This window comes from Tachysurus vachellii, chromosome 6 (assembly GCF_030014155.1).
Source record: "Tachysurus vachellii isolate PV-2020 chromosome 6, HZAU_Pvac_v1, whole genome shotgun sequence".
Taxonomy (NCBI): domain Eukaryota; kingdom Metazoa; phylum Chordata; class Actinopteri; order Siluriformes; family Bagridae; genus Tachysurus; species Tachysurus vachellii.
The window spans coordinates 22,429,630-22,456,048 of record NC_083465.1 but is presented as its reverse complement, the minus strand read 5'-3'; the positions used below and the strand labels follow the sequence as shown (position 1 = coordinate 22,456,048).

The window sequence follows — 26,419 nt, the reverse complement described above, 5'->3', positions numbered from 1 at the left end:
CTGAAAAACTTTCACTACGACTTTGTTGATATATTGAACACAATTCAAGAGCACTGAATGAAATGAATGGATTCTACTAATATATGTATATTTAAGGAATATCGTGTGAGCAGCCTAACCTCTAATAGAGTTTGTGTGTGTACTCAGATCCACGTCACCTACATGACAAACAAAGGAAAGCAACAGCAAGGATGTACAAATATGCATTTGTTCAGTATGTAAATCCCTTTGTGGCTCTAGGCATTTGAACATGGCTGCATTTCTCTCAGCACAGCATGACTTTTTTAAAACTGGAAGAGTTGCGCCCTCTAGTGCCTCAGGTTATAGCTGAAATCTGTAGAAATTAAGGGTAAAAAAAAAAAAAAAAAAAGTAAATTAAATTTAAAAAAAAGTTAATTGTGGGACTGATTAATTAGAAGAGTGCTGTTTGATAACCAAGTACTTTTTCTTTTTCCACACTGTTGGTGTATGAGCACTAAAATCTGTACATCACATGAATTTACACTATAGAGTACAATTCAACACTGCTTTTTACCTCTGGGTTGCATACACATGCCTAGCTAAACACCGTGCATAAAATAATGCATTTCTTCTGTGTCCAGGGTTGAATTTCTACATCTAGGTTCAACAGCAGAGCAGAATACAACAGGAATGCTTTTCTTTGCATCAAAATTAATCAGACAATTTTTAGCCTTAGTCACAAACAAACCTGAGATGTTGAAGCTTATTTTACTTTTTTTTTTTTTTTTTTTTTAGGAACACATTTAAGTTTACATGTTTTCATTTTTATGTTATGAGGCAATATGGGATATGAGATCCATTTCTAAATGACAGTGTTCTCATATTGATGGGGAGTGACACTAGGGGTTAGAAAAATTAATGACAATTATCCAATAACCATAAGAAGAAAGAGTTACCATTTAGCCACAAATCTCACAGAACATGTGACTTTATTTTTTTCCCTTTTCTTGAAAAAAAAAAAAAGAAAATATGAAAAACGGTTGTGTTGCTACAGGATGCACTTAAGACATTGCTTCAGAAGAAGAAAAAAATGCATGTACACTATAAACAACTCAGCAAATGTACAGAGGAATATGGTAATATGGAAGAAAACTGAAAAATACAGGTAAAGTGGGAGAGATACATGAGGATAAAGATCACAGTAAAAGCAACGAAAACTTGAGATGAAAAACCAGAATGGAAAGAGGCTTTAATAGAAGTTGATACAGTTTACTGTAGTAGAATATGTTGGTAAAGCCTTACAGACAACAAAAGGTTAGCCAAGATGTCAAAGATAGATGTGTGCATAACTGTGACTATGAGGGATGTTGGGTCAAAGTCAGAGTTACATTTCGTGGCACTCAAATTTAAGTGCATGTCATTGCCTCTTGGTTTTTTGGCAACATTTCTCACCATGGTTGGTTCCTTTCCCCCCCACTCATGGTAATGCTGGTTTACTGTATCCTAACATGAGCCATACCTGAAACTGCTATATGTAGCCAACATTCTTTTTAACATCTCCTCACAATACTCCTAAGACTGGACTCCTCTCAGTCACCCAGGTAGTTTGGATCAATACATTTTGATTTCCAATTCGACCACATGAGTGTTGGTATCTTCTTTACAAGTCACTTTGAATGAGCCCGAATGCCTGGCACGAAAGAACATAATTCTCCTCAGATTCTGTGCGTCCATCCTCTCCCCAGGGGCGCAGCCTCTTCCCGCCATCCACCAGCTCAACCAGACTCAGTGAGGAAGCTCAGAATCGTGTCGGAGCATTAATGATGGAGCCTGTTGAGCACACCAGTGTAAGAGCATGTGTGCTGTATGTGTGTGTGTCTGTGTTAAGATATCCTCTGGATGAGTTTATCCTCAGTCAGACAAAAGAAGGTGCAGTAGGAAAGGTCAGAAATGAAGTTTTCACAGCCATGTCGCGTGATACCCTTACAGCCCCGCAGGTCCAGGAGAGTGAGAGCCGAGAGGCGCTTCATATAATTTAGGCACGCATCTGTTAGCTTATTACAACCTAGGGATAAAAAAACACCACTTCAGTCAAAACTCAAATGCAGAAATACTTCTTAATTATAAACAGATCCACAGTTCTACAGTTAAAGATTCACTTGCAAACATTATTTATTTAAACTCTTCTTTCTGGGCAATCATCAATACTGACCCTCAAAACTCAGGACAATAAGGCCAAGCCCACTTTACCACAATGTTGCTGGGGTTACATGTAAGAAATATGTATACCTGCAAGGGTGATCTCTCTCAGAGTGCTGCGTGTATTAGAGCCAATAGCTGTAAGCAGGCTGATGGACTGGTCTGTAAGGACGGGGCAATGCGACAGGTCTAACCTCCTCAGCAACGGCATGTGTTTAGTTATCAGCTTCAGTGTAGAATCACTCAAATCCAGACCAGATAGCCGCAACGTTAACACACCTTTCAGCCTGCTGCGATTTTCACTACCTAAATTGGTTTGGAGAAAGATTAAGACAGTAGTTAGTTAAAGGTAAAGGTTAGCAAGAAACAATCTTTCTTTCGGCCTATTTGCTTCAAGATTTCAGTTATAATGTGGGCAGGGCTACTAACGCAGTTGACCTGATGGCGCGAGGAGGTCTCTGAGCTGAGCGTCTTTGATGCTTTCAGCCCAGGACAGGTCCAGCGTGCGGAGACATGGGAGGCTCTGAGAACTTAAGCCCAAAAGTGTTGATGAAGAACAGCCTGACATGATCAGATCCTTCAGTCCTGGTAAACAAAGACAAAGAGAAAAAGTTATTACCCATGCATATTCTTGGCAGTCTGCAACTTATATTCATGCAAAATAAAAACATACAAACATGTTTAAATGTTATAATCTGACAAATCCTTTTTGAAAAATGTTTTATTCTAATATTGTTGTTTATTGCGATGCTGTAGCATTCTAAGCATGTGTGCAGCACCAGCCTGGTGTTAATACCTGGGAGATGGTGGATAAGCCAGGTGATTTGTTTCTTAGAAACAGGTGTCCAGGACAAGTCAAGTGTGATAGGCTGGCGTTTAATAATAGCTGACAGAGCCTGAGCACTGAGGGAGCGACATCTACTGAAATCTATTCGAGTCCACAAACGCTTATCGTAACACCTAAAAAATGAAAGAGAGAGAAAAAGGGTTACAAAAGAAGAAATTCCAGCTAGCTTCTTTCATTAACTGGAAAAGAAACTGTCCATTGAATTTGGCCATTGAAGGTTCCCGCCTCCTAGATAAGCCTGTTGACACCTAACCATCACACCCATATGTGGGCCTTCTCCGGACTGTTGCCACAAAGTTGGATGCACACAATTGTCTTGAATGCCTTTGCGTGTTGGCGTTTAAATGTTTCTTTTAACTGTAATGTGTCTCTTTAAAGCTGAGAGTTCTTTGAAAAACAGCACTGTAGACATGTTACTGACACCAAAATCTTGATTTATGAAAAAAGCGCTGCATGTGTTTCATAAATCATTGTGTTGAGACAGTTTTTGACATTTGCATAGCTCAAGAAACAAAATGTTCAAGTCTGATTCTGAAAACAAACAAGACCAATGAGTAGACTAATCAGATAAAGTCCAGAAAAAAACGTTTACGTTTTGAGTATGGAGAATAATAGAACAATTACCGCCTTTACTCACCATTTATACCAGGCCTTGCAAACCCGCATGCACACAGCCAGTTCTGTTCGGCTCAGGTACCGAAACACTGACACCCACACCTCCTTCTCACACCCTGGCTCGTTCCCTACATCCCGGAATGAGGGATGATTGAGGAGGGAAGGAGGGGAGAAGCCAGTAGCGGATATCAGGGGAGGAGGAGGAGGAGGAGAAACGGAAGAGCGAGAGGAGGTGGATGAAGGTGATGCTCTACCATCAAGGTTCAAACTTCTGAGGCGTGTATGTCGGACTAATGCTAGACTGGCTTTGGGTTGTGATAGACCATTTACAGTGCTGCCATTTTTTTGGCGAAATTTGTTAAGCGATTTGCGCTGGAGTAAATCAGCATTACCAGGAGTGCAAGGAGACATGGCTGCCTCCAGTTTGGGTACAATAGACCCAGGATCCCGTTTGGCCTTTGATGGCCGCTGCAATGTGACAGTCAGATAAGAATCATGTAACAGTTCATCATTTAAGTCTGAGACAACCAGAACGGGAGGGTCAGGTTCTGAGTCTGAATGGTTTTCACCCTCATCATCCTCATCTTCCTCCGCTCCATCATCCAGGTCCTCCATCTCTTCATCCTCTCCATCAAAATCTTGTTCTTCACTTTCATCATCCTCTTCATCATCATCGTCGTCATCTTCACCTCTGCGGCGCCGTCGCCGTGAACGGTGCTCCCTTTCATGCCTGCCCATGTGTCTTTCTTCTTCACTTTCATCCTCCTCCTCCTCCTCCTCATCGTCGTCGTCGTCATCGTCGTCGTCATCATCGTCATCTGTTTCATAACGCCTCCGCTGCATTTTAGACCCCCCTCGTAAACGAACACGACCTCCCCGCTCACCCCTTGCACCAAGTCCACGCCTCATTTTCAGGGAGGAGGAATTTGTGGTCATCCCTCTGCCCCCTCGATGTGATGAACCTCTTAACAGACCCCGCCTACTTGACCCAAATCCACGGCGAGCAGATATTGCACCCCTTGAGTGGATAGAGAGCCGCCTTCTTCCTTCTCCATCCTCATCATCACTGCCTGAATCCATTCCATGTCTGCGATAGATCTTAGCCACACGAGGATCCAGTGAGGATGACTTGCGTTTCTAAAGATTGAATTCAGATGACTTGTACATTAAGAAAGCAGCTAATATGAGGGTCAAATCTGAGATTTAACATTTTTTATTTTATTTTGAAAAGTAGCAGGCATGTTGATGATGCACCAAAAATCGCGTGTTTCGTTAACTAATCATGTTATGTTTGACATTTTGCAAAGGTTGACATAAACTGCTATATTAGCTACCATAACCTGTATATCTGTAAACTTTGGTCCTAGAGCCACAAGCTATTTTTTTTGGTGGCACTAATTCTGGTACTTAAAAACACAATATCATTTTAATACTCACAAGCAATTTGTTTCCTTCCAATTTGCTCTGTTAAAAAAGAAAAAAGAAAGAAAAAAATGTTTAATGCAGGTCCTTACAAATGAAAACACAGAATTCATGACATGAACAAACAATGAAAAATCAAACAGGCAGCAGACAGAGCTGATTCTGTGGTCCTCTCCCCCCACCAGTCAGTCCGAGCAGCGATGGGGCAACGGGATGATAATGAAAAGGGGCAGGAAGGGCGTGATAAATTGAAACAGACAAATAGAGACAGGAAAATGGTAGCAGGGAATAAAAAGAAAGTGATACAGAGAAAAAGGGATAGTAGGAGATTGGATGCATGTGCGGCAGCCGTGGCGTGAGGAAGGCGGAGCCTCTCACCCTCTTCCTGAGCCGCTGCTCTGGGGCCGCCACTTGTTTCTGTAGCGACCCATGTGACAGAGAGGAAGGGGGCCGCCCGACCCCGTGCCACACCCCGCCCCTCAGCCCCCCCGACCCCTCCTGAGTCGTGAGGTCATCACCGCTGCCCGATGACTGACACACAGGGGAAGAAGCAGCACTGTTAAACACTTAGAGCTGTGTACTTGTATACATGGCCTTGAGACATATGAAAAACATTTTTTTATAACCATTTATATAACCCACTATTCAGAACAGGAAAAACTCACTGTTTCAAAATAAGCTTGTAAAAAAAACTATGCATGTATGCTTTACCTCAGAGTCCGTGTCTTTGCCCAGGACACATTTGGGACATTCCCAGCAACTGGGCAGATCTTTGTTAACTAAACCATCACCTGCCACCTTTAGGAAAAAATATGAATAACACAATGAAGGAAAACATTGCAATACAGAATACTGTCCTGTTAGCAAGAACTAATAAAATAACTAAAAAAAATTAAATATAGATAGCACATGTTTAGTAAAACTAAAACTAAATATAGTTAGTGCAGTTGAGTGAAAAACAAAAAAAGTCAGGAGAAATTGGTCCTGAAATGCGAAGCCACTTCATCAGTATTTAAATCAGTTTTGTGGAACACATGCTAAGTTTTTCTAAATAAAATGTAGCCTACTTGTAACTGCTTCTTTCCACCTATCATATCAGTTTTAAAGCTGATTCATTTATTAGCCTTCCACAAGCATCATATCCTATATAATACAGTATATACATTTATTACTGCTTAACATGTGAACATGCCTTTAAGCAGCCAGGATGAGCAATTTGTGCACAGTTGGAGCATTCCATGAGTTCTTCTCCAGTATCCTGGTTCCCTTCTTCACAAATTTCACATACCGCTGAGAGAGGTAAGCCAGGCTACATGTGAGAGGGGGAAAAAAAAAAAAAAAAAGTATAGAAGACAGTCTACATTAAGTTTACTGGTTGGGCGTTACCACTTAGCCTTTCTTTTTTCCTCCTGTTTTAACTATGTGACATGTATAGCTTGTATGTGGAAATATTCACCTTGCACAAACAGAAACTGCTAGAAAAAAAAAAATCAGAAGATAAAATCAAAATAAAAAAAAAAAGTCAAAAAAGGAAAAGTCATCGAGTTTTTACTATTTTTACTATTTATATGTACATAGGCAGTGGGGTGTATGAGAAGTTTTAATAAAAACAGTGAACACAACTGAAGAACCAATCTCTTCTGCAATTAAAGTGAATTGGGAATATAATATTAAACTCAACACAACATGTAAAAGCAAGGGACTGCAACTCACAGCAAGACACTGACGAAGGACACATGTTTGTTTCAGTTTGCCAGGGCCACCAAATTTCTTCATATCTCTGCAGAAATTGCACTCGCCACATTCTGGCCTCCGACATGCCTCACAACGCTTACAGCGCACACGCCGCCGCCGCAGTGCTGACATTGCTGAGGCTGGCTTTGTTGGACGAGGGAGGATTGGGGTGGTGGCTAATTTGGGACGACCTACTGGGGCAGGTGGCGGGGGAGGCTGGTACCAGGAGGGCTGTTTGGACCAAAGTAGGTGAAAAGAAAAAAAAAACCTTTAAAATTTAAATTCATTTTCTTGCACTTGTTATTTTCAGCCTTTCAAAGTGTGTTACATATAAAAGATAAAATGGTCAATACTACATATTTATGATAAAACAAAGAACCAGTGTAAAATCATTAATAAAATAACTTTAGATCTGCGAGTACTACAAATCGGTAAATGTATATTTAACAAGCCAAGTTAAATATGATCTTACCCTCTTTGGCCATTTAACAATGGGTCTTCCAGTGTATGAAAGTTTAGGGTTATCGTTAGCGTGTTCTTTAAGTAATGCCTGTGGGGAGAGAAAAAAACATGTACCATTAGCATGAGGAAAGAGAACCAAGATAAACAGCTGATCATATAATTTTCAACCAAGACAACTGCCATTTTTATGCACATATTTTAATACATAAGAATTCATTTGAATTTGATCCTATAAAATGACACCAATACACTTCATTTGTGCAGCACCTAAAAAGTATTTCCTAAAAACTAGTTAATAAGATTATTAGGTTTTTTTCCCCCAGTGTGCAGAAGTGTAAATCAAGTAAGTGCTATGGATTCTTCTTCTGCTAATGTAGGCTGATTTTATCATGCTGAACTTAACATTGCTCGTATGCATTCATCATCATATCACAGATATTCATGACGAATAAAATTATAGGTCATAAATCTTACATTTATTATACTTTGGCATTATTTCCTTAAGCTTACCCGCATGTCATGGAGCAAGGCAGGTGCATTGTGTATTCCTGCAGGGACACATTTTTTGTGTGAGGGAAGAGATTCTAGTTTTCCGAGCAAATTCCTTAAACCCTCCAGCTCAAAAGGCGTCATGTGAACTTTCATCCCTGGCCGAGTTGGAGGAGAGGGAGGATCATCTTCATCCTTTACATGACCATTCAATGCTTCAGAACTAGAAAATTCTCGCTTAAGGCCTGAAAGAAAAAAAGAAAAAAAAGAAAAAAAAATTCTGTGATTTCCTATTCCTTGGAAAGAGATCTAACAAAACATCTAATTTAATTTGGAAAACAGTGACCATGAGTAAATAGTGTATATAGTTTGCTATATGCCCATGGATTCAAAGTAATTTTTATTCACCAATAGCCAGTTTAGCGATTTTAGATTAAGTGTTCTTGCAGAGATACCAACCGATGCCTAGAGAGAGTTTCTGAAAATCAGGGATGAGGTAGGAGGTGTTGGTCAGACTGTACACATACCGTTCCAGCACATACCAACACATCTCATAAAAAAAAGGGTAGCGAAATTTAGCAGCCACCTGATTAGGACAGAGAAATAAGAAACATGTTAAAGTTGTATGAAAGGTAAAAAGGCAGTAATAATAAATTTAAATGCTGGAACTGAAATCTTCTTCAGAATGACCAATAAATTTGTACACATTTCTGACTAGGATTACGTAATCTGCACACCCGTGTCCTGTCTTCAATGTTGCAGATATTAAGCTGCATGGGGATGTTAAAACTATGTAGGAAATTTCCACCAAACACAAGAGTGTCCAAAGGAGTATACACTGCATGAATCCAACCTGTGGACATGAGCAAATACACGCATAAACACAAACCTTAATAAAAGAGGAAACAGTTATATCTTGATATTAAATAATAAAAAACAGTAAAAATAATCATTTTCTGTAAAAACAATTTAAATGATGCACTCACCTGATGGGATAATAAACGTATAGCCCTGCTTGAGCTCAATCCGTTGACAATCTGTAGCCCTGTCTCCAAGGAAGATGTCGCCTTGCTTTCCAGACAGCACCCAGTTCTCATAGAGCGCCAGGTTCTGTGGTGTCGGAGGAATCAACCAAAATACCTGTGGCACAGAAGGTCAGCCACTGTCTTATGTCACTCAGTTACAACTGCTTTTAAAAGACACAATGACACCTTTTTAACTGCTGATAATTTGATTTTAGAGCGGTAAAAAGAGCGGTTGCTTGAAAACTAACCCCCGATCTGGTACCTTTCAACAATCAAAAATAAACTGAACACAGCAGAATAATTTTTTACATTTGGATGCTCAATAAACTACTGAAAATTACCTTGAAACATGCTTACAACTTTATTCTCACCACCGAGTTAGGGTATCTTTAAGCTCAGGTATACAGGCTGCTAAATGTGTCCAGGTATATCCAGAGACTATGAGCATAAACAAACCACTGTTGAAATTTAACAAATGACCAAATAATGCCCAGTATGGTGGCTTTATGTAAGCTAGTCACACATTATTTACACTGTTTGTCAGATTCTGAAAGTATTTATAAATCGGTAAGCAAAAAGGAAAACCATTCGTTTCCCATCCCATCACGCCCAACAACCAGGTACTCCGGTCTAAACACAGCCAATTTAAGGAGAACTCCTTTATGCAGAGTTAACCCATGGAAGGCTGCTAGACCAGACAACATTCCTGGCAGAGTGCTTGGGGAATGTGCAGAACAGCTAACGGAGGTCTTCACTGACATCTTCAACATTTCCCTGAACAGCGCCCTTGTTCCTACAAGCCTCAAGACAACCGCCATTCCCCATGCAAAAGAAGTCTGCAATGTCCTGACACAATGACTATCGTCCCATCACACTCACACCCATCGGGATGAAATGCTTTGAGAGGCTCATCAGGAGGCACATCAAGAACCACCTGTACAATAAAGATGCATACATACGAATGGTGTTCATAGACTTCAGTTAAGCATTCAACACAATCATCCCTCGTGCACCTGATGCTGGGCTCCCTCTGCAACTGGATCACGGACGTCAATCAGTCTGGAACCGGGTACAGAATCTCCAGCACCACGACACTGTGCACTGGGGCCCCTTTATTGCTGTGCTCAGTCCACTGCTGTTCACGAATGTGTAGCAATGCACAGATCGAATCACACCAAGTTCGTTGATGACACAGCCGTGATGGGTCTCATTAGCAAGAATGGCCAGTCAGCATACAGAGAGGAGGTGCAACAGCTAACTGCCTGGTGTAGATCCAACAACCTGTCTCTGAATGTTGATAAAACTAAAGAGATAGTTCTTGACTTCAGGAGAGCACAGAGCAAAACTCTCCACTGAAAATCGATGGATCCTTGGTGTTTATCTAGAGGAGAACTTCACCTGGTCACAACACCAGCTGTATCGCCAAGGAAGTCCAGCAGAGTCTTTACTTCCTACAAAGGCTGAGGAAAGCACATCTCCCTCCACCTATTCTGACCACGTTTTACAGCGGGAGCATCGAGAGCATTCTAAGCAGCTGCATCACTGTCTGGTTTGGGAACTGCTAGCAGATAGTGAGGACAGCTGAGAAGATCATCGGAGTCTCTCTTCCCTCACGGAAGTTTACACCACTTGCTCCATCCACAAAGCCAACAGAATTATGGATGACTCCACACACCCCTCACACACACACCCACACCCTTCACCCTCTTGCCATCTGGAAAAAGATACCGAAGCATTTGTTCCCTCATGACCAGACTGGAACCAGACTCTTTCCACAAGCCATCAGACTCACAGATACACACTTATCCAATATACATCCATGTCAAAATATGTTGAAATAAAACCCTCTTGTTCAGTTGTCTGTTTTCGCACAAATGTAGTGTATAATACATTTTATACACACTGGTATTCGTTGTTTTTTTTTGTGTATTTTATTTTGTAGTCTTTTGTATTGTTAGCATGGTCTTTTGTCTCAAACTGTTACACAGTTTGCACAGATGCACTTTATGTGGTTAGGACAAATTACAAAGTTCTCAGGTTGTGTTGTACTATGTAGTTCTGTCTTTGTTCTATGTAGCACCAAGGTCCAGGAGAAACGTTGTCTCATTTCACTATATATTGCGTCAGCTATATAAGGTTGTCTCTACTCTGCTTCTATTACACAGGTTTTGCTGTGTTCAGACAGATTTTTTTAATGACAGAAAGAAACTGCCAGGGAGCTTTTGTTTGGGCAGTGAGAACAGATTATATTGCCATAAGGACTGAGTTCAAGCCACAAAGTTTTTTTTATGCCTTCACACATTGAGCTCACATGTAATGCTCTTCATTCTAGCTTTTATGAAAGTATTAGCAGGGTATCACTAAAACAGAATATTTCTAAAACTCATTAGTAATTAACACAGACTATAACACATTTACACATACCTTGCATCCTCGCAGTATGTGGTACCACACAGATGTGCCTCCAAAGTCTATGTGGAAGTCTGTGTAACAGCCCTGCACGCTCATCAGACAGTATCTTTGAACATAAAAAAATACGATAAAAACATGAGCTCAAGAAAGTGAAGAAAAACTACAAACAGGATGCAGAATAGCGAGGGAGGATAATAATCAGAGAATGGGCTAGGGATAAATAATCCTCCAGTTCACGAAATAAACAGTTATTCTTGCCACTGGCAAATCTTACATAGAAATTGCATATAATCAATGATACAAATGAGGCAGACGGTGATTATTTGAATGTAAGCCATGCTGGGGTGGGATCATCATGAAAAGTAGTGCGTTTTGTCATACAATAGCACATTCTAGACTATTTTATTTCACTTATACCACAGCAAATCAGACATAACTGTAGCTTACTTTTGCACTTTAGGGTACTGCATTTCAAGGATGGAGTTGGTGGAGTCTCTTTGCCTTTCCTTTAAGTGTCGTGGCCACATATTATCCACCCAATCTATTATGTCCACCTGTGGGACGACAAAAAAAAAAAAAAAAAACACAAATTGAGAGAAAGGAAAATAACCTGGAAGTGAATCAAGGATTGACTGAATATCTGCATGCGCGAACCGTTGCAGGTCTCCTGACTAAATTTTCCAGTTTGGTGTGGCTAAACTCCAAGCTGATGACATTGTACAGCTTCTCTCTCTGGGAAGGCGGGGTCTCGTAGTATCGCCTCCACTGAGCCATAGACATCTCTGTACCCTTCTGAGTGGCCACATCCATCACGTCAATCATTCGCCGACTGCCTACCATAGACAGGGTTGGGCATTCTCATAATGGCACAATGAGTTTTTCAAGCATTGTCTTTACGCTAATTTAACTCCAACTGATTTCCTAATATTTTACCACATATTTTACCTAATATATTTATAATTACAATTTTATATTGCTATTTATGAAGCACTTTTAGAACACACATTTTAATAATTTTCCCACTATAATACAAAACATACAGAGTTTAATAAATGTGGGTTATTCCTTACCCACAAACATCTTCACATCGTTCACAGTGAAGTCTGAACCTGGCATGCTACAAAATAAAATAAAAAATACACACTGAAGAAATAACAGGATACAGCAGGGAATGTCTTAAGAATAAAAAAGTTGATGGGCAAGAGATACATAAAATTATAAAACAAAAAAAATACAACATTATTGTTGTATTTTAACAACAAATTCAACAAAAAAAATTTATATATTTATAATATTTGAATATGTCCTGCTGCAGAACACCCAGAAACAAGGCTGAAAAGGTTCAAAACATATCCATGTTTATTCATTAACATGCAATGTGCTTCTCTAATGTTCAAGCTGTGTGCAGTACTACTTAAAAATGCAAAGAAATACATAATCCTGACTGATCCTCAAGCCCACAATACAAGAGGCAGATCAAGTTGTTTTAAAAGAAATGTGTTTCCTCTCTAGTGGCAGAAACAGGAAAAACCTTCTCTACTGATTCTATTGTTTGCCTTAATTTTATTGTAAGATTTTGTGATTTGTTGCATTGCTAATATTTGTTTGTTATGATAATTTTGCAGTGTTACACATCTCTTGGTTAAGGAAAAAATTTACAAAAGAGATGTTGGGTTAAAAAAAGGGAAAGGATAAACTTTAAAAATCTTTATTACAGTGGTTAAATTGATAAAATACATTAATAATGTGTTATCTGTTCACAGCATTTGGCATTAGGAACATTATCACAACCAATAATTTCAACATGTTTTATGCTTTTATAAGAACAGAACCAAAACCCATTGACTCAAAACTCATTTGTGCTGGAAGGCAGTTGCAGAATCGATCAATCAAATATTCATGCCAAATAACACTAACGGGGGCTCAGAATGAAAGATTACACAATAACTTCACAAAACAGTTATTTAGCTTTCCCTGAACTTTTTCTGTGGACTATGTGCAAAAATAGGCTATGAACAAAAACAACAACCTCTACCCGGTTCCATACAGAGAAATGTGTCCACCAAATCACTTAAGGTTACAAGGCTACACAGATGGCTAAAACATTGAAACATTGAATGATGAATTGTATTATAGTATGACAAGATGAATTACTTGATTCCAAGTCCATCTGGTCGTTCAAAGATAATTGGATCTCTTAGCCCGCCTCTCTGGATGAACTCAAATGTAAAATCTAGGAGAGAAAAGAAGAAGAAGAAGACAGAAAAAAGAGACACCAATTTGTTTACAGCATTAAATACACTAAAAAAACAAATCTTAATATGTAGACTGTTAAAAAAAAGCCATAAAGATAATTTGCTATATAAAATTCTTACCCGTCATAATAGGTTTAGGACATGTATTTGACAGGAGAAATAAGGGCCATTTAATGTGCCAGGTTAACACAAGGGGAGATTTTTGATGCTGTATTTGAGGGCAAGATACCATTTACAGTTTACCTTTCTTCTTTTCCATTAGAGAAGGGGAGTCTGAGCTAATATAGAAAAGGCCAGTTTGGGAGCAAGTTTTTGTTCCAACCGAGCACAAGCCAACCCTCGCAGTATTTTGGAAGCCAAGATCAACTAATCTTCCAGGTAGAATCAGGTGTTGCTCCTGCTTGATTGGAACAAAACCCTGCACAGACACCAACCCTTTGTGAGTATATTTGGGCATCACTGCAATATGTGATAGCCTGATTTCCTAGACCCATCTGATTACACACATCAGCCATACTGAAATATTTGATTATTTAATTTAAATGATTCATGATGTAGTTTAAGCTGTCAGATGTGGTCTTCTACACAGAAGCAGGTAGTAAGGTCAAGGCAGCTGACATCAGAAAGAAAGGGGTTCACAAAAAAGCTAAATACTGCTTACTGTTGAGACAGTAGTTTTAAATGATTTAAAATATTTATATTTTATTACCTAATAGAAGTTATCAATGGATATTTTAGCCAAATATATTGATCAGAATTTTTTGAGCAAGTTGGCAGGAAAAGATTTTATTTATCTTAAGCCACAATTTTTTTTAAATGCACATTAACATCACGTTTATGACATTATTCTTACTTTGGCATAACTTTGCACAAGTATTTACAGACAGTGGGCTTGTTATAGTTCAATATTTGTAGAACTGCAGATCCTTAAAAAATGTGTATAAACCCCAGTAAAAAGCAGCTTAGGGATACAAAAGAGAGCTGCAACATTGAGAACTGGAGAACTACTAATGGTGATATTAAACTCCAAATTCAAAGCACTGCATCCTATTCACTTTAAGGAACAAAGTGCATGACTGGTGATGTGGCAAAAACTGGCCTGTCAAGCAAACATTCAGAACAATAAAGTAAGGTGCTAACAGTTGATGCTAGCTAGGTAACCAAATTCTTATGTAACATAGCCTCACCCTTGTCTTTTCATTCTCATGTTATTCAAGTTAGATGACATATAAACCCATCCCACACCCCAGCCCACGTTGGCCTGCAGCCTAGTTTCATTTGGCCTGTGTGAAAACGCTCGGCCAACATTTTCACATTCTCCAGAATTTACAGCAGATTTGTAGTGTAGCCATCACAGGTTGTTCTTGAGGATGTATTCCTGTAGATGTAGACTATGTTTTTTATTAACCACAGCTGGCTTGCACCTGGTCTGAAATGCAGGTTAAAATGAGAACCTATCTAATGCATATTCAAACAAAGATCGATTAAGAAAACAAATGCATTCCTAAAACAAATAATTATCATAGCAGTATTTTAATATCTGCTGTTAGCTTCTCCTTTTCCTATTGAAGCATCCTATTCTAATTTCAGAGCCTATAGATTATTGGTGTTAGAGTACAAGAAAGGTGAATTGGCCTGGGCAGAAATAAGAGTTTAACACCACTAACCTAAATCATAAAAAACACAGAAATGAAAACAAGTTTTGCAAGTGAACACAACTATAACAAAGAATCAGAAAGTGTGTTTTATTTCTACTAGTATCCTGCAACCCTGCAAGTCCAGATAACACATATGCAGAGCTTATTGCAAAAGCAATGCTGTGTAGTCAGGCCGTACCTTTTCCTTCCATGCGTTTGATTCTATCAAAACCGAAGCGATCACTGTATACTTTCTCCTCCAGGTCAAATGTCCTTTTCCCCTCAATCTCATCGTCAGAGATCCCGTCGTCATGGTAACGTCGCCGCGTGCCTGACCGCTGGGAAGAGGAGTGCAAAAAGAACTATTAGAAACCTATTACTGATCCTACAGTCTGATCATTTGATGTTAAGTCAAGGATTCAACACTCCCTGACACAGGTGATCTACTGTGAAACACAACTTAAAATGTGCTGCTTTATGGCTATAAAAAGCAAACGTTTCAATAATCATGAGTAAATTAGATGTTCCGTTTTCAAAACATGCAAAACATGCAGCCTGCCACTGAAACATTTCTTGGTTTAATTAAAACACCCAAGCTTAATAATAATAAATATACGTGTTTGCTATTGACAGCTGGGATTCATAATGATTAACACCAAAGTGTCTGCAGAATTAACATTAGCTTACAGTACACACTTCAGCCTCACACTGCTTAATATGTAATAGCATAAATACATTAAGAAAAAAAAAAAAAAGACATTGATTTATTGATATATTTCTAAATCAGTCTAACTGCTTATAACTGCTTAGCAATATTGTTAGACAGGTATGAGCAGGAGCTCAGGGGTGGACACTGGATAAAATTTCAAATATTTTATTAAAATACAAGTTGGATATTAACTGTTAAGTTGCACATCATTCTCATGTGATCTTTCATGAGAAGCAATTTTGAGAAAATTCAGTGTCTGGATTCACATGTCTGAGAAATGTGTTAGCCTTCTTCACACCCCCACCGGCTGGTAGCTGTCATAAGACAAGAGAATTGGTCGGTGGATGCAAATTAGCAAATAATCACATAAGAAAATAAATAAATAAATAAATAAATAAATGTTACTAATGTTACTATGGAATAAGAGAAATAAAACATTTCAGGGCATACTGTTATGAAAAAATAATCCCTGTCAAGTTGGTTACAGAAACTCCACTGACATCTTCCCTGCTATAGATTATTTTTCAATAACTAAATGCAACAGGTTTTATTCTTTAAAATAGCATTTCATAATTAAGGGTCAACATTTTTTAAATTGCTTGACAATACTAATCATGTTCACTATATTTTAATGGCTGACTATTCTTATGATAATCAAGAAATATGGTCATTGTTTTAAAATGAGAAAAATTTACATAGAATACTTTTACATAGAATATTTAAATAAGGGAAAGAAAATCTCTGTTTCAAAAAGATGAACTGCCTGTTATGACTACTGTAGTAATTAAATACCATTGTGATGCCTCTCTTTCTCGCTGTCCCCTGCATCAACATTTCAACCCATGTACAAATACAAAGCATCTCTACAATGATGCCTGACCAATAGAAAGTATGTTATAGTCACATGGTCTGTCTCAATCACAGACATGAGAAAATAAAATCAATACAAAATCCTGCAATGACTCTGCAACATCCTTACAAATAATAAACTGCTGTTGTTGCCTCTATATTGCTAGCAAATTGTTTATACAATGACTGCAGGTGGATAATGGGCCCTTACATCAGAATGCATGAACCAAAGACATTAGAACCTATTAATATAACAATTTGTCTGAAGAAATACCACTATGCCTGATACATTCACCCCTGACTAAGTGTTTTCCTTCAAGAATACAGATATGGTTTCCTGACAAGTATATAACTATACATCTGAAATGTCCTCACAACATATAGTTATTTCAGTATCCCTCGTAAAAAACAAAAAAAGGCCATTTACAGAGCACAGATCAGTGAACAATATCGAAACAGATCAATGAACAATATTGAAGCAGGCAGAGAGGACCAGGCACCAGGAACATTGTGTCCTTACTCAGACAATGTGATAAGGACAAACCTGGGTGGTTGGGTTTCCAAGTTAATGGCCATTTTATTGGATCAGTGGTACATAGACAGATCCCGGAGTGAGTTTAGTAGATTGCATAGCAAAAAAAACAAACAAACAAACAAAAAAACAACACACATTGAAAAGAAAGGGCACTTGTGACAAAAACAGCAAAATTTAGAGCACTGCAGGCAAGGCTGATAACAGCTCTTTACATCTAAACCAAAACCACATCTTCACTATGTCTGTCTTCTTTCTTTTAGGATCCTGTCCATTCTATATCTGAGGCCTGAGACTGCAGTCCCCCTAAATGGAGCCCTTGTGGAGGGCAATGAAACACTACACACCTCGCACCTTCAGTGTCACATCTTCATCCCCTTTCCTTCGCTTCCTCTTCCTCCCTCGCTTCCTCAACACATCACCATCCACAAGGGTAAGTGTCTCCACTCTGTCTTCCATCCCTTTATCTCTATCTGTTTTCCTTTGGGTGGTAAAACCAGTTGTCCGTTCTCCTCTTGTAATCCTTTGCCTCTGCAGTGTCCCCTCCCTCCCACTCCCACTCCTTACCCCTTCCGCATCTCTGCTCACATGGTCAGCTCAACCAATCACATTGTTCCTATTCCCACTGCCATCTCTTTAAAAAAAAAAAAAAAAAAAAAGAAGAAGAAAGAAACCAATTCCAGCTGGTGTCTCACTGTATCATCCTTTTATCTAACTTGCGCTTTCCTTTATTCACTTTAAACTTGCGCGTTTTGTTTGTATTTCTACCTTTATGTAACATTACCATCAAATGTACAAAAGGATGCACAAATTTGCCATTTCAACAGTGAGTACAGAATGTTTCAACAATAACATCAGCATCAGCAGCAAGACTTAAGACAGAAGAAGCAAAGAGGCTACAAATGATTAGTCTTCTATTTTCTCACAATGGAAATTGGAACCGGTGAAAACGTAAGCACCAATTAAAACCTAAAAATACAGACATAAAAGATCCCAAAACACTTTAGAGTTGCAATATAATGCTGTAAAATAACAGAATCAACGTTTACTTTGCCTCCATGTTACAATCTAAAATAAAATAAACAAAATCATGCAAGCTTTGCATAGGTGACTCAAAAACTTTAAAAAACACCCAAACATGCACCAGTTTCTGACTTAATCGTTTAATAATGTACATCATTTTGGTCTCGCACAAAGTCAAACACAAAGTCTAACACGTCATGAGCTGCTGATTCCGTGATTAAACCTAATTCTAGAATCTGAGTGACTATCGTCGCATTAACTAAGATCACTAGCAGTGGATGGACATTGGGCATTAGATTAAATCTACCTACCAGTCGTTTGCTGTACCGTGGATTTGGATCTTCCATATCCAGAGTGTGTCGTGTAGGAAATAATATTCCCACTAAAAAAACCCACACACCAGCTCTCACTTCTACTCGTCTGTCAAAGTGTCAAAGCTCAGGGAGTGATGACAACCACTTGCTCTTATAGCTGCAGTAAAAACTAGCTACAGTAAAAACTTTGTAATTAAAAACACGACCGACCCGACAGTGTATTTATATATATATATAAAATAATAATAATAATAATAATAATAATAACAACAACAACAACAAATGACACTGTGTACAAAGTTACCTGAATTTCAGTTTTAAAATAACACCCGAACTTATAACTTGTTAGATAGATGGCGGTTAATGAACTGTTGTTATTGTTGGTCTACTTAATAACAAATGGTAGCCGGCTTATTCAACATTAAACCACAATTCTTGTCGCTTACTTGACTAAAAACAACCTACAGGAATTTCACTTAACAAACCGTGTTAAATACACCGGCTATCTAACTATCCTTTACTTGAACTGAAGCACCGCTCCAACAAAACAAAAACAAAACAGTGCTGGGTGAAACGGATTAGCGTTAGCGTTAGCATTAGCTAGCGCTTAGCTCCGAACACAAAACGCGTCGCCAAAAGTAGCTGACGGATTGTTAGCTATCTCGCTAGAACGGACATCGTGATATTTCGTTTTGTGATATTTCTTCACCTCCGTTTTGATAAAGACTGATTCTGGAACGCGTTCGTAATAACAGTTATTATAGGTAAAAGGTGCACCATGGCAACACAGGGGGAAATGTAGAAAAACGACTGAAGTAGCGCATCTCGCGTTCTATCTATATGCTAACGCAGCTAGCTAGCGTTAGCTCCAGTTTAAAGGTTGGAGTTCTATCGTTTATCCCACTGTAACGCGGTTATGGTTATTTACAAAGAAACTTCGCTAAACTTGCCCTTAAATCCCACACCGTACAGGCTCCGAATCCTCCTCTCTTAACAACATATACGTTGCAGTGAGGTTTCTTTATCAACTTTTATCAACTGATGGGGAAATTGTGTCGTTTGGACAGATCCGCTCTCTCTCTGTGTATTCACGATAAAGTTCCATTGGTGAAGTCTTTCGCCGCCATTTTCAAATCGTCATAAAAGCTCAGCTGCTTCTCTAACAAAGCCACGCCCACTAGAGCATCTGCTCCAATCACAATACGACGTGATCCACTGGGTTCGTTTATAATTAGTGGGACAAGATGCCAATCTAAGCCGTAGACTATAGATACATCACTATATCGTACGTGTTTATGACACGGTAACAGACAGCAGAAGGAACCACTAAATCGAGGAAAATTTGTCGATCGATAGGAAATGAAACTACTGGTTTACAAGCAAATGTCTGGTCCATATGACCAATCAAAGGGCATCGCGTGTAACATGAGTTATAGGGCAAAACTTAGTAAACATTCAGAGACAATTGTGAATTTTATAAAACTAGATCTAACGCGTATAATGTCACCATTCAGCCTCCTAACCTTTGCTCGCCCGGAGCTTGACGTCCCATCGCTTGCAGTCGCTTCCTCCATGTTCACATGTGAATGCTGTTTGGGGCTCGAATTATTTTTGGAGAAATTACAACTCCCTTTAAATGAGCGAAAACACACGCACCAAAAAAAAAATTAAAAAACACAAGCTCACATTATAATACTGTTAAAGCTATTCAGACAGGATGAGCTCCATGACTAAATAAAAATAACAGGTAGCCATGTACTTTGTTCGTCCGCATGGTCTCACCCCAGGAGCCCGAATGGTGGGTTTGAGAACAAGGAAGTGATTTCTGATTGGCCAACCATAAGAATGGCAATTCTGATTGGCTGAGATATTTTATTCTCAAGTTCACTTCTTATTTTAAACAATAAAAGTTTTTATAATAACGAGTTTTATAAAAAGACATATAAGAAACGTTTATTGTTGTATGGATAAATGGTATTTAATAGACATGGTATGCAACAATATTATTGTTTCTTTTCCCCCAAACCCTGGAATCATTTGTTAATGTTTTCTACAAAATATACGATTGTGTAACAGAGTGTATATTCTACATATCACCAGGTCTAGATTTAAATTAATTCATTTTATTTCATTTCTTTAGCAACCAGACTGCAGAGAACTACAGTACATCTGAACTACACGTAACCTAAGACAATTAATAATTAATGTTAAGCCAAGAAAGTTGAGCCAACTAGGGCAGCAAGTAACACGAATGATTAATAATAATAATAAAAAAACATTTTACATTTTATTCCTTTTATTTATTATGATTTCAGGAAGAAGATTTCATTTTAAGAACAGATCCATTGGGTTTTTATAAAGCAAATAATGACACTGAATCAGTTACAACTAAAATTTTGCGTTTTCTGAAAAAAATATTATTGTTCTCGTCGAAGAGAAACTGACTGTTTACAAAAAGGGACGACATATAACAGACTGCTATGTAAGCCTATAAACAGCAAGTAGAGTAAGCTGAAAATTTAGGATAAAAAAAAAACAAGGACAAACAATGGAGATATTAAACAGAGGAAAGGCAAAGATCTGCAGCATCTTCACTTGCGTAATGTCTTAGACTCCACTCTGAGTTGGGTCTCAGGCTAAATCTCCTCATCACCTGTCATGGGGAAGAAGAAAGAGCAAACGCAGAGTTACAAACTCCCTTATATATGGTAAGAAATGTGTACGGTATATCTAAAAGCACAAGACACTGTTAAGATTTTACAGAATTCTTACTTTAACCAGCTGTACACGAGGGAGAAAACGATGACAGCAAGAATGATGCAACACAATGTGATCATCATCTGTTTCTATTTTGGGTTATGAGAGAAGCCCAAGCGAGAAAGTGAAGAATGCAAAGATATGGAGCACAATTATATGCAAGTAACAACAGAGAGAGAGGAAGAGAGAAAGAGAGAGAGAGATGAGCAGGATTAGTGGGGCAGCAAGAGCCTTGACAGATATGTCAAATGTTAAGAATAAGGTTAAATTACAGAAATATGCATACAAAAGAAAAAGAAAAAGAAAGAAAATATAGATAAATGCAGAAGAAAATAAAACTTAACAGAAAAGGTGAATAATGGAATCAGAGACTGAAGTCTCATGCTGACAAAAATGACATTATTTTTATACTCCCCACCATCACCATAAAAATGTCTGGGTTACTGAAATTGTATGGGTTTAATTCATATCTCAATGACTACAAACCAAAGTGTGTATAAATAATGTCAACAGGAGTCTAATGACAATAATCGGTTTAAAATGAGTTATGTGAATTGAAAGTCTGTGTAAGTTATTCAAGTTCAACAACAACCTTGTCAAATAAACTGTTGTACCAACATGTTACAGCCTCTCCTGAACATAAAAACACGTTAGAACATGGTCTGGCCCCTTAATTCCATTAAAGGGAAATTGTAATGCCACAGAATACAAAGACCTAATTCTAAAATTGTGTGCTTCCAACACTGTGGCAACAGTTTAGGTTAGATACGTATATTTATGTATTAGGGTCAGGTGTTGGCAAACCTTTGGCCATTTAGTGTTTATTAAACCCTGCAGTTACACCAATGGCCATAAAATTAATATCCCTCACAGGTGATATATTAAGCAGCAAGTGAACAGTCAGCTGTTGAAGGTGTTGTGTTGGAATCAGAAAAAAGTGTAAGGATTTGAGCGACTTTGACAAGAACCAAATTGTGATGGCTAGACAACTGGGTCAGAAAATCTCCAAAACAGAAGTTCATTAGGGGTGTTCCCAGTATCATACAGTGGCTATTACCTACCAAAAGTGGTCCAAGGAAAACAGGGGAAGGAAAACCAATAAACCAGTGACAGTATCATTGGTGCCCAAGGGTCAGTGAGGTGCTTGAGGAGCTTGGTCTGATCCAATCCCACAGAAGTGGTACTGTAGTGCAAATTGCTAAAAAGCATAAAAAGTTAATGCTGGCTATGACAGAATGCTTGCTGTGTCGCTGCAGACCAGTCAGAGTGCCCATGCTACCCTCTGTCCACTGCTGAAATCACCTACTGTACAATAGCACCTATAAAGAGCATCAATACTGAACCATGGAGCAATGAATGAAAGGCCTTTCCTGATTACGTTTTTGTTTTGTTTTTTACATTATGTAGATGGCTGGATGTGTGTGTGTCAGCATACATGGTGAAGTGATGGTACCAGGATGCACTATGGGTAGAAGGTAAGATGGCAGAAGCAGCAGAAGCAGAGTTCTGGGCAATATTCTTTTGGGAAACCTTGCAATCTGGTATTTATGCAAATGTCACTTTGACACCTACCACCTAATGAGTGTTGCATACCATGTACACCCCTTCATGGCATCAGTACTCCTTAATGGCAACAGCTGTTTCATCTGTATAATGCACAATGAAACACTGCAAAAATTGTTCAGGAATGGTTTGAGGAACATGACAAAGAGTTCAAGCTGTTGACTTGGCCTCAATATTCTCCAGATCTCAATCTGATTAAGCATCTGTGGGACATGCAGGACAAACATGTCAGATCCATGGAGGCCCCACTTCGCAACTTACATGATTTAAAGGACCCTGGTGCCAGATATCACAGCACAAGAGGTCTTGTGGAGTCCATGCCTTGATGTGATGGATCAATGTTATTTGTGAGGTACAAGGGAAACCTACACAACATTAGGCAGGTGATTTAATGTTATAGTTGATATTATTATAGTCCTTTTTGGCAAAATTAATGTCACCATTTAAAAGATGGCACAAGTGAATACATGGACATGATAAACATGTGTGGCATTTAATTTCCCAATTTACCCTCCGGGCTTCCTGCTGGAACTTGGCTGCTTTTTTAGTGTCGGCCACTGCTCGTTCCACAAAGCCCACTGATTGGTCCATGTTGCTTTCAATCCTATCGATTATGCTTCCCTATACACAAATGATGAAATGATGTCAATGACCAAACTACAAATCAGCAATATAGAACAAATTATTTTGTTAACCTGATAACAGGTAGCCTTTGGGACACCCATGAGTGAATACTTAAATCCCCTGTTCTAGCATGGGACTTGTTTTCTATTAGAAATACAGAGTTACTGATTTGGTACCTGATTCTCCACTAGCATGGCAATGTCCACAAACATGTCATGCAGCTCTTTAATGCTACTCTCCAGTCGCATGATATCTTTGTGTCTTGCTTCAATTTCACTCAAAGCTTGCTTGGAGATGGCTGAGTCCATAATCTACACACAAAGTAAATGTGCATTGTGTTTGTTATTTACTTGCTAATAGCTCAACATGAATATATGCACATAAATACAAATAAAGTAAACTGAAACATTTAATAAACCATAAGAACTATACTGTGACATTTAGGAAAGACACACACCCCTGCTGTGAAGACGGCAGCATTGCCACCATCTAGCATCTCCTCCAGCTCCTCATCAGTGGTGGTTTTACCCGCTGTTATATAGGAGAAAGGAATCTTGTCACATTATGTTACACACTGTAAATACTTTAGGTATCATTAATTATCGTAGGACTGCACAACAGTCTTATTTGTTTTAATAGAAATTTTAATAGTATTATAATGTATAGTATGTGCCATTACGTACATACTGTGTGTGTGACTCACTGATCTCTAGCTGTCTCTGGATCCTTCCTTTGCTCTTCTCTCTGAACTCTACTTGTGCTTCATTGTACCTGGTCATAACCTCCACAAACTTTCTTGCTAGGACAGCGTGCTGAGAGAAATGATTAAGACATTGAGAAAGGATGAGAGTACAAATCTCAGGATTGTCAAAAACCCAGTCTGAACATTTAACTGAGAACCTTTATTCTTACTTACTCAGTTGTATGCATTTAATGCATTCTGTTACATGAAAGATTAATGTAATATAAAAACAAATATAGAAACTGTTACCTGAGATTTCTTTATCCGCAAATCAGCTGAAACTCTTTCCTCTGCATTTGACTCTAAACTCTGCTCGATGCCTAAGAACAAGATAAAATAGTCAATATTTATTGTACAAGAAAAAAACTTTTCTTTTAGTATTCTTTTAGTATTTTAGTATTATAATGTTCATCACAACATTTATAGCTTATTTAACATAACTAATAACATTAACAAATATAACTAGAAATGGATAAAATTACATGTTATTCTTTGTTTGAAACAGTCCTGTAATTGGAAAGTAATCCAGTAAACTTTGGGGTGCTAAAATTAAATTCTGATAGGTTTGACAAATGTGAAATACTTAATAAAATGACAAATGTGTTTTTTATTGAGCCAATTTTACTGCTGAGCAATAAAAATGTAAACACAGTAATGTATATAACGTCATAACGTAATATGTCATTTGCCCAAGTTGTAAAATCATTTTTTTTGTATTTCACATTCTCTCCTTTTCCTAATTGTTTATGCATAAAACATTAGAGACTGTCAGGGTAATCATTAAACCATTACCCATTACACATAATTTAGTTATTTTACGTGGCTCCGGATATTTCTTTTTGTAAAGGAAAACTCACGTTTAAGTTTATTTCGAACATTGTTGGCTAATTTCTTGATTTCATTTGTGATGGCTTCCAGGTCATCTTGTGTCTCTGAGAGAAGAAAGAGAAAGACCAGAACAGATCAGAACCACCATATCAACTTCATCTAGGAAATGTGTAAAATACAATTAGCCACAGTGCATTCTGGAGTTATTAATGCAGAATTAAAACATGATTACGAGATATGAATAGGAATGTTTACTTTGGTCTGAGGTTGGTGCAGAGAGAATAACAGAATACAGGCGCTTTATCTCAGCCACATTCTCATCGATCTTATCAATACCAATGCGGATCTCTTCAATCTGAAAAAAATTCACACACACACACACACAGAGTGAATAATAGTATGAAACCTCCTTAAAGAATATACGTGCTATTAAGAATGACATACCTGAGAAAAGAACTCATCCATAAATTCTTTATTTTCCATTTGGATCTCCACATCTTCAGGTGTTTGATCTGTTTTCTGAGAGAAGAACCCATGGTCAAACACGAGTTGAACAAAAACACTACCAGAGGCTCATTTTAATAGCAACCAGAGACGATGGTTAAACTAAGTCTGCACTGTGGACAAGAAGGTGGCCACATCATATATCACATGCAAAGGACAGGAACGGAAGAGGCCTTTCCCCCTAATCTTCTAAATCCTCTCCCACCCCCTCTACCCCACTAGTTTGTGTAGGAGGGAATTGGCAAAATGCCAATAAATCAGTGTTGTCTGATTAGATTTAATTTCCTCCAAATACATTTAACTATATATATATATATATATATATATATATATATATATATATATATATATATATATATATATATATATATATCCAAAAATAAAAACTAATAAACTGCACGTTTCCTTGTAACTGGATTGACACTCTCTGTATTATTCTATAATTTTACCTGCAGTATGTATCTCTGGAGTAGCTCTATATAAATGGATTATTAATGTATAACACACTGCATGCACCTTTCCAAGGAAAAAGGTAGGTACACAGTTATAGGTCCAAAAGATGCTCCCTTAAGTTCACCAGCCTAATTACGAGCACATGAGCACTTTAGTACACCTTTTCTCTGAGATCATAGGCGTTACTTGTGAGAATAAATATTAAGGACATTTCATTCTAAAGAATTTTACTCATAGAAATAGAAATCTTACCTCTTTCAGCTGTGCTAGTCGGTCCTTCATCTTGGCGTCAACAGAGTCTAATTCTGAATAACTTCAAATAGATTTAATGGCTAAATTTTTATTATATTTTCAGTGCAAAATAAAAAATATAAACAATATGACTGCCGTTTCCATGTAGCGGTTGTAAGCCTCTCAGAGTGGATTAGGGAGAAACAGTTGTGGGTTGCCAGATTGGGACTTC

At 38.1% G+C, this 26,419-nt stretch overlaps 2 protein-coding genes across 10 annotated transcripts; both read right to left on the bottom strand.

The window, feature by feature from the left end:
• Positions 1 to 933: 933 nt before the first annotated feature.
• On the bottom strand, positions 934 to 20,341 carry kdm2aa (lysine (K)-specific demethylase 2Aa). Of its 9 annotated transcripts, XM_060872916.1 has the most exons (23): positions 20,245 to 20,341; positions 20,009 to 20,115; positions 15,258 to 15,396; positions 13,321 to 13,399; positions 12,237 to 12,283; positions 11,821 to 11,999; positions 11,614 to 11,720; positions 11,179 to 11,272; positions 8,716 to 8,869; positions 8,467 to 8,582; positions 8,189 to 8,315; positions 7,751 to 7,974; positions 7,251 to 7,328; positions 6,758 to 7,009; positions 6,237 to 6,353; positions 5,756 to 5,842; positions 5,423 to 5,575; positions 5,060 to 5,086; positions 3,645 to 4,759; positions 2,957 to 3,120; positions 2,590 to 2,745; positions 2,251 to 2,466; positions 934 to 2,026 (listed from the first exon to the last, which is right to left on the bottom strand). In XM_060872916.1, exons 2-23 carry the CDS (start codon positions 20,057 to 20,059, stop codon positions 1,845 to 1,847), a joined length of 3,864 nt encoding a protein of 1,287 aa, XP_060728899.1. In that variant the 5' UTR covers positions 20,060 to 20,115; positions 20,245 to 20,341; the 3' UTR covers positions 934 to 1,844. The 9 variants fall into 9 exon arrangements, with proteins under 9 accessions (XP_060728899.1, XP_060728898.1, XP_060728900.1 ...); XM_060872915.1 differs by having other exon boundaries at positions 20,009 to 20,280; XM_060872917.1 differs by having other exon boundaries at positions 2,599 to 2,745; positions 20,009 to 20,280.
• A 618-nt stretch (positions 20,342 to 20,959) lies between these two features.
• stx3a (syntaxin 3a) lies at positions 20,960 to 26,340 on the bottom strand. Its single transcript, XM_060872970.1, has 11 exons — positions 26,209 to 26,340; positions 25,444 to 25,518; positions 25,255 to 25,354; positions 25,029 to 25,103; positions 24,421 to 24,491; positions 24,133 to 24,241; positions 23,887 to 23,960; positions 23,606 to 23,740; positions 23,316 to 23,426; positions 21,258 to 21,331; positions 20,960 to 21,138 (listed from the first exon to the last, which is right to left on the bottom strand). Exons 1-11 carry the CDS (start codon positions 26,236 to 26,238, stop codon positions 21,135 to 21,137), a joined length of 858 nt encoding a protein of 285 aa, XP_060728953.1. The 5' UTR covers positions 26,239 to 26,340; the 3' UTR covers positions 20,960 to 21,134.
• Between the last annotated feature and the right edge of the window lie 79 nt (positions 26,341 to 26,419).